Consider the following 14,086-nt stretch of genomic DNA (forward strand, 5'->3'; position numbering starts at 1 on the left):
CCACTCAACGTCCTTCTTCGGAAATGGGAGACTTTAAGGCGAGGAAAAACAACAGCAGCAGCAGCAGCAGCAGCAACAACAAACCAACCCACAAACCCATCTCCCTTACCTTGGACTCAAGGTAAGCATTGGCCGAAGACATTTTGGACAGCTTGCACATGAAACAGGCGAGCAGGACGGCACAGAGAATGAAGAGGCTGTCGTTGATCAGAGCCCGGGTGAACACCGTCCACCGCAGCTGGTCCTCAGGGAGGTCGCCGTGCGCCAGCAACGCACACGTCAAATTCACAAAGACAAAGAGGAGGCTGGTGAGGATGGAGCCCACGTACAGGGTGGCCCTGCAAATGGAAACAGAAGGTTATCTCATCCGTGTCCCAACATGGAGGCCTTCTGGTCACTGGACCGCAGTTGCTGCCTTGCTTGATGCTGTGGGGACATAGCCAGGGCCGGATTTAGGTTTGATTTGGCCCTAAGCTACTGAAGGTAACGGGGCCTTTTCGATGTCCAGCTGTCCTTTGTCAACAACAAATTGTCGCTGGTTTTTGTGTTGAATATATGCTATATGGTAATTTATGGACCTGATAGGTATCTCAAGCCATTTGCACATTAACAGTCTGTGCAGAATGTAGGCACCCTATATATAGAAAGGAGCAAACCAGTGATATTTGAGGGAGCAGGCTAGCAGGCGGGGCCCATGACTTACATCACAGGAGCCTACACAACACAAAACAGTGTTGCTGTATGTAGGTTTTATTTCATTTCTTTTTTATCTTATATTTTGGAGATGTACAGCCAGGTTTTCTTCCTTTAAATTTTTTTAGGGGCCCCCAAGAGAGTGGGGCTCTAAACTATAGCTTGTTTAGCTTATACATAAATCCAGCACTGGGAGTCGTAATCCCATTTAACAACTCTTGGGTTGGGGCAACTGGCTAAAATGTTTCAATTTTGGTTCCTCGCTTTTCGTCGGGGTGGGGTTGGTTAAATGTTTAGTTGGATGTTATTTTAATTTGGGTATAGATGTAAACTGTTTATTCTTATTCTTGGTTTCTATTGGTTTATTTATGGTCTGTATAAGAGATTGCAGTTTTTTTGTTTTTTATTTTGATAAGAATTTTTATTAGTTTTCAATTACAACAACCCAATAGCTTCACTATAACAATGCCAATTATAATGCAATTAATAATAGCAATCATTGAGATGCCAAATTATACAATTTAGGTGCCCCCCCACATGCTAGAATTAATGGTTTGATGATTTTCTTTGTTTCTGCATTTCAAAATCTGATAAATTTTAATAGATGTTCTGGTTTTTTATGTTTAATGTTTTATTATGTTTTTATATATGCTGTAAGCCACCCAGAGTGGCTGGGGAAACCCAGTCAGATGGGCAGGATGTAAATATTTTTTAAATTTATATTTATTATATTTATTTATATTTATAATATTTATATTTATATTATTATAGCGATACCTAGAAGCACCATGTTGTCTATTCCTGCCTTAAGGCGCACTAAGACATTAGCTGCAGGAGACAAAGGGGAAGGAAAGGGGGCAGAGAGGACCCCAGTGGGGCGAGATGGAAGCCAAGTGGGGAAAGAAATCTGTTCAAGTACAGAGCGTTAAAAGCCAAACAAGTTCAAGAACCAACAGTATTACAGAAGATAAAGCGCTCTCAAAACCTGTGGGTTGTATTCAGCATAGCAATAAGGTGAATGGCCTATCAGCAGAAGGATTTATCCTTGCGCTACGGAATATTCTCCCTTTCTCTCCCTAAATCCCTAAAATTCCTTCCAGTAGCACCTTAAAGACCAACTAAGTTAGTTCTTGGTATGAGCTTTCGTGTGCATGCACACTTCCACTGAAGAAGTGTGCATGTACACGAAAGCTCATACCAAGAACTAACTTAGTTGGTCTTTAAGGTGCTACTGGAAGGAATTTTTTTTGTTTTGACTATGGCAGACCAACACGGCTACCTATCTCTAACTAAATCCACTCCGTTTCTTTTAATTTTAATTTAGGTTTCTTTTAATTTTAATTTAGGTAAAGGTAAAGGTACCCCTGCCCGTACGGACCAGTCTTGCCAGACTCTAGGGTTGTGCGCTCATCTCACTCTATAGGTCGGGGGCCAGTGCTGTCTGCAGACACTTCCGGGTCACGTGGCCAGTGTGACATTGCTGCTCTGGCAAGCCAGCGCAGCACACGGAACACTGTTTACCTTCCCGCTAGTAAGCGGTCCCTATTTATCTACTTGCACCCAGGGGTGCTTTCGAACTGCTAGGTTGGCAGGCGCTGGGACCGAACAACAGGAGCGCACCCCGCCGCAGGGATTCGAACCGCCGACCTTTCGATCGGCAAGTCCTAGGTGCTGAGGCTTTAACCCACAGCGCCACCCACAGCGCCACCTGCGTCCCTACAATATTTTAATTTAGGTTTCTTTTAATTTAGGTTTCTTTTAATTTTAATTTAGGTTTCTTTTAATTTTAATTTAACTGTTTTTATTATTTTTTATTGATTTGTTAGCAACAACAAGTGCAAACAGACAGAAAACAAAGAATCAAAGATTTAAACCATAAAAGCATTTGCAGGCTGGAAGGTCAAAGCTACCATGCAGCTCCAAAGGGATAATGAAGTATTAATCCATACAAATATCCCATTCACAAACAAGTAAGATTTATAAAAGTATTGCCCACCAGTGAGTTCCATGATTGAGAATAAAGGCGCTATATAGTCTCAAATGAACTGGACATTTGTACATACTGGTGGCACTGAGTAACTATGTGCCTCTAGATTTGTATAAGAAATAAAATAACCCCATGTATTTTTTTTAAAAAGGGCCATTTGAGATTTCTCCTTCATATACTTTTGGTTTATCAGATGACTTCTCAAAAAGGGGCATTTGCCCAACCCCTTGAATACCAGCAATCCGAACTATTATAATAAATAATTTTTTATTTATACCCTGCCCTTCCCGGTTTAAAAACCGGGCTCAGGGCAGCTAACAGCAAATATAAAACATTGATTAAAATGTGACTCAAAAACAGCATAAAACACAACAGAAAATGCAGCATCAATATCAATAAAATTCAAAAATTCAGGTGTCATTTTGGGGATGGATTTCCCAGTCCGTAGACACTGAATGATCACCAGGGCTAACTGGCCAAGTTGGTCCTATTAGGGGCAGCAAGGAGACCAGGGAAGAATTTACTGTATTTTTCGCCCTATAGGACGCACTTCCCCACTCCAAAAATTAAGGGGAAATGTGTGTGCATCCTATGGAGCGAATGCAGGCTATCCCTGAAGCCTGGAGAGCGAGAGGGGTCGGTGCGCACCGACCCCTCTCGCTCTCCAGGCTTCAGGGATAGCCGCCTGAAGCCTTTGGAGCTCAGCAAGAGTCTCCTGGCTTCAGCCAAAGGAACCCGAAGCCTTTGGAGCGCAGTGCGAGGTCCCGCTGTGCTCCAAAGGCTTCAGCCACGCACCTGCCTGGAAGCCAGAGAAGAAACAGAAGGGTCTCCTTCTGTTCCTTCTCCAGCTTTGTTTTAAGGGGCGCTGCGCAGTTCTCCGTCGCAGGAGAGGCGCTGCACAGAGAGGGAGAACTGCGCAGCGCCCCTTCAGCCACGCACCTGGCTTCTGCCTTAGCTGTGCGTAGCCTCTTCAGGCAGGGGAAGCCTTGATCCCGCTGCCCTGAAGAGGCTTGGCGCGGTTATCCCAGAAGCCAGAAGAGCCACAAGGTATCCCAGAAGCCAGATCCCTCTTGCTGTTCTGGCTTCTGGGATTCAAAAGATTTTTTTTCTTGTTTTCCTCCCTCCCAAACTAGGTGCGTCTTATCATCTGGTGCGTCCTATAGAGTGAAAAGTATGGTAAACGTGGGGTCCCCGAAAGGGTTTCTTCATAGAAGACGAAAGGGGAAAAGGGAATAGAGGATCAGGCTAATTCAAATTGAAGGCCAGGCGGAATAGCTCTGTCTTGTTAGAATAAAAGGTCCTCCAAGATTTGGCAAGATTTTTCTCACCTTAACCCCTAATTTTTTTCTGGGGGTTTCCATTTGGGGATGGTGCAGTTTGCATGTACGGAAAAGTTAAGAGGGAGGAATTCCCACTTCGCTAAGGCATAAAATTAGTTGAGTACGTCCCCATGAATCCACATGGCTTTGCCAAGAGAGCACCATCTGCTTCAGCTGTGCTACAATTATTTATAGGAAGCCACAGCAAGAGTGCTGGGAAACTGTATTGGACTCCAACTCCCATCAGCCCCGGCCAGCATGGCCAATGGTCAAAGCTGACACGAGCTGTAGTCCCAAAGACCTGGGAGGCACCAGGTTCCTCCTTCCCAAACAGAATTCCTTCGAAATGCAGGCCATGTCGAAATGAAAGAAAGGAAGAAAAGTTGTGCTTTCCCGAAACCGTGTTTTTATGCCAAGAAGGCTGAGCGGTTCAGACGCCGCTGCAGACCCTTCAGGTGCCTTTGCGCATTTATCAAGCCACGTTGATTCATCACCGGCAAATTTTAACCTGCGATTATAACCTGCGGTAACTAATTTATTGGGACACGGGTGGCGCTGTGGGTTAAACCACAGAGCCTAGGACTTGCCGATCAGAAGGTCGGTGGTTTGAATCCCCACGACGGGGTGAGCTCCCGTTGCTCGGTCCCTGCTCCTGCCAACCTAGCAGTTCGAAAGCACGTCAAAGTGCAAGTAGATAAATAGGTACCGCTCTGGTGGGAAGGTAAATGGTGTTTCCGTGCGCTGCTCTGGTTCGCTGCTCTGGTTCGCCAGAAGCGGCTTAGTCATGCTGGCCACTTGACCCGGAAGCTCCCTTGGCCAGTAAAGCGAGATGAGCGCCGCAACCCCAGAGTCGTCCGTGACTGGACCTAATGGTCAGGGGTCCCTTTACCTTTCCCTAATTTATTACAAGGCACCCCCCTCCAAAGGTTAGACTCACTTGTATTTGTTGAATTCGGCGGCACACTTCACTTTGAAGATCACCTGTTCAGAAAGAGAGAAAATGTGGGTTTGGGTGAGGTTTTCCCCTATTCCATCATAGGGCTCCCAGCAGATAGGCTTTACGTTGTGCATTCGTGACAATGTACCAGTGATTCTTCAACTTTGTTGGACTGGTCATGTTGTGCGGATGCCTGATTATCGTTTTCCAAAGCAACTACTCTATTCCGAACTTAAAAATGGAAAGCGTCATGCTGGTGGTCAACAAAAGAGGTTTAAAGACTGTCTCAAGGCAAATGTAGTATAAACACTAACAACTGGGAAACACTGGTCTGCGAGCGCTCCAGTTGGAGAACAGCCTTTACCAAAGGTGTCATGGGCTTTGAAGACACTCGAACTCAGGACGCAAGGGAGAAACATGCTAAGAGGAAGGCACACTTGGCAAATTCACACCGTGATCAATTCCCGCCCAGAAACCTATGTCCCACCAATGTGGAGGGACGTGTGGATCCAGAACTGGCTTCCACAGTCACTTATGGACTGACTGTTAAAACTGTGTTTATGGAAGACAATCTTATTTGGCTACAAGTGATCGCCAAAGAAAAACAACTTATCCCCATGATGCACGAGGAAACCAGGAGCTGTTTTCTTTTGAATTTTCCGCGAGGTATGAGTCCTAGTGAGCACTTTGCCCCAGTCTTCCAGCATCCACACTGACAGCTTCAGCTGCTGTTTCGATCTGGAGAAGTTTGAATTTTGGAGCCTGGCTGTGTTTCAGGTCACGTCCAGGTTTGAGTAGTGCGAGTTAAGGACATAAGAACCACCTGCTGTGTAAGCTGTGGGTGAACGTATCAGACGACACAGCGATTCTTCAGACAGCTCTTGTTTATTCACAGGCCAGAACAGAACTGAACTGAAGGGTTCAGCCAGCCTGCTTATATAGAGCTCCACTACAACACAACAGTAACAACTTTCTGTAACTAGCCAATCACTGAACGTCACTTTCAATCCCTTATTTGCATATGTGGGCCTGAGTGCAAACTACAGTATCCCCCTGCTGGCCCAGGGTGAGAACTTCAGTACATAACATGTTGGATCCGGCCAGTGGCCCCTCCAGCCCAGCATCCCATTATCACAGTGGCCGACCAGTTGCCTGTGGAAAACCAGCAAGCAGGATTCGAGCACAAGAGCCCTTTTCTCCCCTTATTTTGTCAGGAGCCAGAGTCAGGCAGAAGTCAACAATAAAACATTTTAACCGGGGCACTGCAAACGAAAGCCATGGTGATCCCATATGGTGCCCTAGTCCAGCAACCTGTTCTCGCAATGACCACCCAGATAGATGCCCATGGGAGACCCTCAGGCAGGGTCGGCGTTGATCTTTGCACCAGAAACACCAAGTTTTGCAGTTGTTGGAATTGCACCAGGTTCCTCTGGGCAGCAAAGCATCCCCGTGACACTTCAAGGAAATGACCTCCAAGAGAACAGCCTTTACCAAAGGTGTCCTGGACTTTGAAGACACTCGAACTCAGGGCGCAAGGGAGAAACGTGCTAAGAGGAAGGCACGCTCGGCAAATCCACACCATGATCAACTCCCACCCAGAAACCAATGTCCCCACTGTGGAAGGACGTGTGGATCCAGAATTGGCCTCCACTGTCACTTATGGACTCACTGTTAAAACCATGTTTCTGGAAGACAAGCTTAGCTACGAGTGATCACCAAAGAAGAAGACGACAAGCAAGCCCGTGTTGAGGATGAAGGAAGTCAATTAGAAGAAAAGAAGAACTGAAATATGGTATATATTTATATTATTATTTGTTTTGTTTAAGTTTCCATACGTTATCACGTTTTATTTGTATTTTCTTGTTTGGTGTTTTGTTGTTGTTTTTCTTTTGATTCTGTACTCTTGTTTTCATGTTTAGTTCGACAAGTGTGTGTGTATGTGCTGTAAATAAACTCAATATAAAAACTAAAAAATTAAGCAAGCCCGCTTTGAGTACTGTTTGTGCCTGCAGAGGTTTCAGGGCAGGTATACCACTTTCTTTCATAGATTCGTAGAGTTGGAAGGGACCCCCCCAAGGTCATCCAGCCGAACCTCTTGCAATGCAGGTTTCGGATCCTCCTTACTGCAGAGTAAATCCACAATACAGCCTTCACTCAGGGAAACAAGGCCAGAAACACGTTCCCGTTCCCCTCCTAATGTATGTAAGAGCCTTCTGGATGAGAACAAAGTCCCATCTATCCCATCCATCCTCTTGTGGCTTAGGGCCCTCGTATCTACGGGACCGCCTCTCCTGGTCTGCCCCACAGAGGACCTTAAAGTCCATTAATAATCATAGTTTAGAGGTCCCGGGTCCTAAGGAACTCAGATTATCCTCCACCAGGGCCAGGGCCTTCTCAGTGATGGCTCCGACCTGGCGGAATGCTCTGTCCCATGAGACTAGGGCCCTGCAGGATTTAACCTCCTTCCGCAGGGCCTGTAAGACAGAGCTGTTCCACCGGGCTTTCAATTTGAACTTAGCCTGATCTTTTATCCCCCTTCCTTCCCTCCCCCTCCCCATTTTATGAAGATTACCCGCTCTAGGATCCCACAGCTAATTCTCCCCTGGTCTCCTCGCTGGCCCAAATAGGACCAATTCAGCCAGCTAGCCCTGGTGATCATCTAATGTTTATTGGATGGCTTTCCCCCCTAAATTGATTTTTGAATTCTGAATTTATTGTTATTCACGTTTTATACTGTATTCTGTGCTGTTTTTTGTTGCATCAATTAAGTGTTTTAAATTTGTTGTTAGCCGCCCTGAGCCCGGTTTTCTGAACCGGGAAGGGCGGGGTATAAATTAAAATTTATTATTATTATTATTCTCACAGTCACCAACCAGATACCTATGTTGAGAACCCTGAAACCAGGACTGGTGCTGGTAGCGACAGAGAGCCCAAACCTCCATGAATTTCTCAAATCTTTTTGAAGCCAAGCTGTTGGCCTGTTTGGTAAAATTCAGAGTTGAACCAAGCACGAAGGACAGCAGCCCTTTCTACTGTCCGCCCTGAATCTTAGAATCATAGAATCATAGAGTTGGAATAGACCACAAGGGCCATCGAGTCCAACCCCCTGCCAAGATTCCGTTCCACTGGCTGGCTCTGAGTTCTAGTATTAAGAGAGAAATAAAAATATTCTCTCTAACCACTTCCTCCATGCTTGATTTTACAGTTCTGTCATGCCCCACCTCGCTCACCTTCTCGCTAAGCTAAAAAGCCCAAAATCAGGGGCAAAACTAGGCTTTATTTCACCCGAGTCAAAGATCCAGTTTGCCACACACCCCAAGCCCATTTGTGTACACACACAGCGGCTGGGAGCCTCAATGGCGTCTCTCTGGGGGCTTCACCCAGGGCAAAAACCCCTGGCAAATCCCACCCACCCCCAGCTATTGTTGTTTAGTCGTTTAGTCGTGTCCGACTCTTCGTGACCCCATGGACCAGAGCACACCAGACACTCCTGTCTTCCACTGCCTCCCGCAGTTTGGTCAAACTCATGCTGGCAGCTTTGAGAACACTGTCCCAGCATCTCGTCCTCTGTTGTCCCCTTCTCCTTGTGCCCTCCATCTTTCCCAACATCAGGGCCTTTTCCAGGGAGTCTTCTCTTCTCAGGAGGTGGCCAAAGTATTGGGAGTCTCAGCTTCAGGATCTGTCCTTCCAGTGAGCACTCAGGGCTGATTTCCTTCAGAATGGAGAGGTTGGATCTTCTTGCAGTCCATGGGACTCTCAAGAGTCTCCTCCAGCACCATAATTCAAAAGCATCCATTCTTTGGCAATCAGCCTTCTTTATGGTCCAGCTCTCACTTCCATACATCACTACTGGGAAAACCATAGCTTTAAGTAGACGGACCTTTGTTGGCAAGGTGATGTCTCTGCTTTTTAAGATGCTGTCTAGGTTTGTCATTGCTTTTCTCCCAAGAAGCAGGCGTCTTTTAATTTCGTGGCTGCTGTCACCATCTGCAGTGATCATGGAGCCCAAGAAAGTAAAATCTCTCAATGCCTCCATTTCTTCCCCTTCTATTTGCGAGGAGGTGATGGGCCCAGTGGCCATGATCTTCGTTTGTTTTTTTATGTTGAGCTTCAGACCATATTTTGCACTCTCCTCTTTCACCCTCATTAAAAGGTTCTTTAACCCGCCCAGCTATGGCACTGCCCAAATGTTGAAACTTTTCATCTTTGGAGAGTTGCTCCATCTCTGATTTTTGCTGTTGTTTTCTGAGTGTTTTTCAGCTGTGCAATATCCTTTCTGCAGTGAGCTGACCAGAACGGGACGCAGTATTCCAAGCGCGGCAGCACCGTAGGTTTGTGTAATAACATTTCGCAGACTGGTACAGACACATATGCAGACACAGTGCTGCATGCACATGAGAGCAAAAAAATAATAACGCCTGAAAGCACAGAAAGCCGAAATACTGAATATCTGAAAAGAGAACTATCCAAAGGTGGGACACCATGAGAACGGACTGCTGAAATAGAAAGGCCTTTGGCCTCATCTAGCTGCAGGGACCTAGGCAGCATCTTAAAAAGCAGAGACACCACCTTGCCAACAAAGGTCCATATAGTAAAAGCTATGGTTTTCCCAGTAGTGATGTATGGAAGTGAGAGCTGGACCATCAAGAAGGCTGATTGCCGAAGAATGGATGCTTTTGAATTCTGGTGCTGGAGGAGACTCTTGAGAGTCCCATGGACTGCAAGAAGATCCAACCTCTCCATTCTGAAGGAAATCAGCCCTGAGTGCTCACTGGAAGGACAGATCCTGAAGCTGAGGCTCCAACACTTTGGCCACCTCCTGAGAAGAGAAGACTCCTTGGAAAAGACCCTGATGTTGGGAAAGATGGAGGGCACAAGGAGAAGGGGACGACAGAGGACGAGATGGTGGGACAGTGTTCTTGAAGCTACCAGCATGAGTTTGACCAAACTGTGGGAGGCAGTGGAAGACAGGAGTGCCTGGCGTTCTCTGGTCCAGGGGGTCACAAAGAGTCGGACACGACAACAACAACAACAACAAAGCTGCAGGGATCGTCTTATGGGTATGCAAAAATGCAGAGCCGCTGAGGAAGGGAAGAAGAGAAACAGTGAGGGGAATTGTGCAAACAGCAAAGTGTTTTGCTCTGTGCACACTTGAGTTCGTGCTTCCCAGCTGTGGTGCTCTGTGCAAGCTAAAGAATTCTCTACAAAGGAGATGGTGGCAGTGGTGGTTTCTGCTTAATCATTCCCTGGCAGAAGACAAACTGGCATTCTTGGGCAACGCAAAGCTTCCTGACTCAGTATTCCAGATCTGTAAAAGGGACCCGTTCTCCAGCAAAATCTTCACTGCCCCCTTCCATGACATGAACTGTAGCTTGTGGAACTGGGGCAAGCTCTCGATATCTGATATTAATTATTATTATTATCATCATTATCATCATTATTATTACCGTATTGGCCTGAATATAAGCCTCACCTTTTTTCCAAATTCTGACCATGGAAAGTTAAAGAGCGGCTTAAATTCGTGACCTTACAAAAATTGGCTTTTACGATATCGCTGCTGAAACAGACATACGGCAAAACAGAACGGGTGTGAGTGCCTGCAGAATTTTAAGGGAGTGGTTTATATTCGGGTGTGACTTATATTCGAGCCAATATGGTATTATTTGTTCAACTTATACACCGCCTTATACGGGGGACATGGGTGGCACTGTGGGTTAAACCACAGAGCCTAGGACTTGCCAATCAGAAGGTTGGCAGTTCGAATCCCTGCGACGGGGTGAGCTCCCGTTGCTCGGTCCCTGCTCCTGCCAACCTAGACGTTCAAAAGCACGTCAAAGTGCAAGTAGATAAATAGGTACCACTCTGGCGGGAAGGTAAACAGCGTTTCCGTGCGCTGCTCTGGTTTGCCAGAAGCGGCTTAGTCAAGCTGGCCACATGACCCGAAAGCTGCACGCCGGCTCCCTCGGCCAATAAAGCGAGATGAGCGCTGCAACCCCAGAGTCGGTCACGACAAGACCACAACATATAAAATCAAACCAAAAGCACACACCCAATACCCCCCCCACAAAGCCACTTTCTAAAAGGTCAGTAAGATCAACCAAAGGGCTGGTTAAAAAGGAATGCTTTTGCCTGGTGCCTAAAGGTGTGTAATGAAGGCGCCAGGTGAACTTCCCTGGGGAGAGCATTCCACAGACGGGGAGCCACCACAGAGAAGGCCCTGTTCTTGTGTTGCCACCCTCTGGTCCTCTAGATGAGGGGGCACATATCCATGCATTTTTTTTTGTTCCCAGTTACACTTCAGTTGCAATTTGGATTGCATTGGCTTGATCTCCCCATCCCTGAATTTTTATGTGGCAACAACTCCTTGGGGACAGGGGACTTCTCAAAAATCCCTCCGCAAACATGCACAGGCTTGAGCAATGGTCTTCCTTTCTGAGTAAGTGTGCACAGGGTATGCTCGGGGTTAATCATCAGTCTCAAGTCTTCCTTCTCTTTGATACCGTCCTGTCCATGCAGCCAGATTTTTAGACCAGTTTCCACCATCTATCTCTGGGGACTGAAGTTAAGACTCCTTGCTCCATAGTTAGCTTGAGATGTGAATTCATACCTCATAGAGTTCAGGATGAGGCAACTGCGGCAGATTCCACCTCAAGCTGCCGTTTTGAAAGCTGGCTTCCCCCTTCGAGTCTGGTTGAAGAAGAGGACCCTGCAAGCCTCAGATCAGCGATAGATTTCCCCCTCCTTCAGAACTAGTGCTTCTAATCTGCAGATTTGATCTTAAAGAGCTGTTCCATCAGTTAACCCTGTAGTCTAAAGTCAACAGGCCTGCCTCGCTGCTGCACCCCATAATATCAGCTCAATCTTTAGACCTGCAAACAAACTGAATGCAGTTTAAAAATGTGGAGTGCAGATATACCTAAGGAGATCATTGTGAGACAGAAGGAACTCTGTCCTTCCCTAAACTCATTGGTCTCAAGCCGCTCTGCTTGGTTCCCCATGCTTCCAGATCCTTAATTAACACTAGATTCTGGGGGGAACACTATGGAGAAAGAGCTGGTCAAATACCGTATTTTTTGCTCTATAAGACTCACTTTTTCCCTCCTAACATGTAAGGGGAAATGTGTGTGTGTCTTATGGAGCGAATGCAGGCCGCGCAGCTATCCCAGAAGCCAGAACAGCAAGAGGGATTGCTGCTTTCACTGCGCAGCGATCCCTCTTGCTGTTCTGGCTTCTGAGATTCAGAATATTTTTTTTCTTATTTTCCTCCTCCAAAAACTAGGTGCGTCTCGTGGTCTGGTGCGTCTGATAGAGCGAAAAATACGGTACATTTTGGGGAGCCCCCAGAGGCAGAAAATCCGGAAACGAACCCAATCCCCAACTTACTAACCATCAGGGGATAGAGTCCATTTGAAATTGCCCTATGCGCTTTGCAGGAGGGCACAGGCAAAGGGTGCATAACTTTGCATGCCAACATGCTTTGTGGCTCAGTGTCAGAACATCTTCCCTGGTAACTCCAGGTAGGGCAGGGAGCAGCTCCCATCTGAAACCTTGGAGAGCTGCTGGCTGCCAGTCAGAGCAGAGATGTCCTGCCATGGAACACAGCTTTTCTTGCTGCCTTTACCGCCTCACAAGCACCGTATTTTTCGCTCTATAAGACGCACTTTTCCCCTCCTAAAAAGTAAGGGGAAATGTGTGTGTGCGTCTTATGGAGCGAATGCAGGCTGTGCAGCTATTGCTGAAGCCAGGAGAGCAAGAGGGCTCAGTGCGCACCGATCCCTCTTCCTCTTCTGGCTTCAGCGATAGCAACGCAAAGCCTCTTGAGCGCAGCGGGAGCGCTCCTCCCTCTTCGCTCAAGAGGCTTTGCGTTGCTTTCTTGTTTTCCTCCTCTCAAAACTAGGTGCGTCTTATGGTCGGGTGCATCTTACAGAGCGAAAAATACGGTAGTCCTCTTTACCCAGGGGGGAATCAGGGGACACAAAAGGTTAAGAGCAAGGGTCAGCAAGGTTTACCTCGCCTGGGCCGGTTCACTCCAGCGGAGAGCCCTCTGTGGGTCGGAGTGTGCGCACGCAACGCGCATGCCCGCGATTTCCAGTGTCTGCGGTTTTTGGCATCTGTGCATGTGCAGACGCAATTTCTGGCACCGTGGAAGCAAGTCCCCACGCCGCGCTGGTTTAGCACAGCACACAGGGACTTGCCTAGCAGGCGGCTCAGTTCATGGGCCGGTTAAACGACTTGTGGCCCATGGGCCTTAGGTTGCCAACCCCTGGTTAAGAGCCTGCTCTTCAGCGAGATCTGGGTTGACGCTTAACAACTTTCAAGCCCCATACTCTTAAGCCAGACCTTCTGAAGAGCACGACTCTTCTAGCGCTTCTCTTCGATAGCCTTAAAACCTTGCAACTGGTATGTCAAGTTTTAGTAACAGCGCTGAAACCAGCCAATACCGCCCTGATCTCTTAGCTTGCCTTCACAAGGATTATGGGATGCCTATGGGTGATGCCGGGAAGCAGGTGGCGTTGTGGGTTAACCCACAGAGCGTATGGCTTGCCAATCAGAAGGTTGGTGGTTCGAATCCCCACGACGGGGTGAGCTCCCATTGCTCGGTCCCTGCTCCTGCCAACCTAGCAGTTCGAAAGCACGTCAAAAGTGCAAGTAGATAAATAGGTACCGCTCTGGCGGGAAGGTAAACAGCGTTTCCATGCGCTGCTTTGGTTTCACCAGAAGCGGCTTAGTCATGCTGGCCACATGACCCGGAAGCTGTGCACCGGCTCCCTCGGCCAGTAAAGCGAGATGAGCGCCGCAATCCCAGAGTCGGCCACGACTGGACCTAATGGTCAGGGGTCCCTTTACCTCTTATGGGTGATGCCACCTGCAAATGTCACCCCCTCTCCTCGGAAGGTGCGGCACAGTATTTTGCGGTCCATCGATCCTATGCACACCCATTTGAAGAGCAACACCACACTCAGCGGTGCTAGAGGATTGCAGCCTTAAGGTTGCTACTCCCGCATCAACTCTCATTCGCCACCCCAGAGATCGCCTTACGAAAAAGCAAGCCTTGAGAAGCCAGTGCTTATTTTTTACTGGGGATAACAGCCTCTCTCTCACTCGTGCTCATCACGTGAACATCCCTGGGAGAATGAAATCATTGTTGAC

General features: G+C 47.4%; 1 protein-coding gene across 1 annotated transcript in view; it reads right to left on the minus strand.

Annotated features, from left to right (window-relative positions):
- The window catches only part of GPR137C (G protein-coupled receptor 137C), a 28,807-nt gene that overhangs the window by 12,908 nt on the left and 1,813 nt on the right, over window positions 1–14,086 (minus strand). The window contains exons 2-3 of the mRNA XM_028724160.2: window positions 4,937–4,980; window positions 110–338 (exon numbers count right to left, since the gene is read on the minus strand). Of these exons, the coding sequence (XP_028579993.2) occupies window positions 110–338; window positions 4,937–4,980 (273 nt within the window). The remainder of the gene's footprint in view (window positions 1–109; window positions 339–4,936; window positions 4,981–14,086) is intronic.

The sequence above is a fragment of the Podarcis muralis genome, chromosome 1 (genome assembly GCF_964188315.1).
Source record: "Podarcis muralis chromosome 1, rPodMur119.hap1.1, whole genome shotgun sequence".
Classification (NCBI taxonomy): domain Eukaryota; kingdom Metazoa; phylum Chordata; class Lepidosauria; order Squamata; family Lacertidae; genus Podarcis; species Podarcis muralis.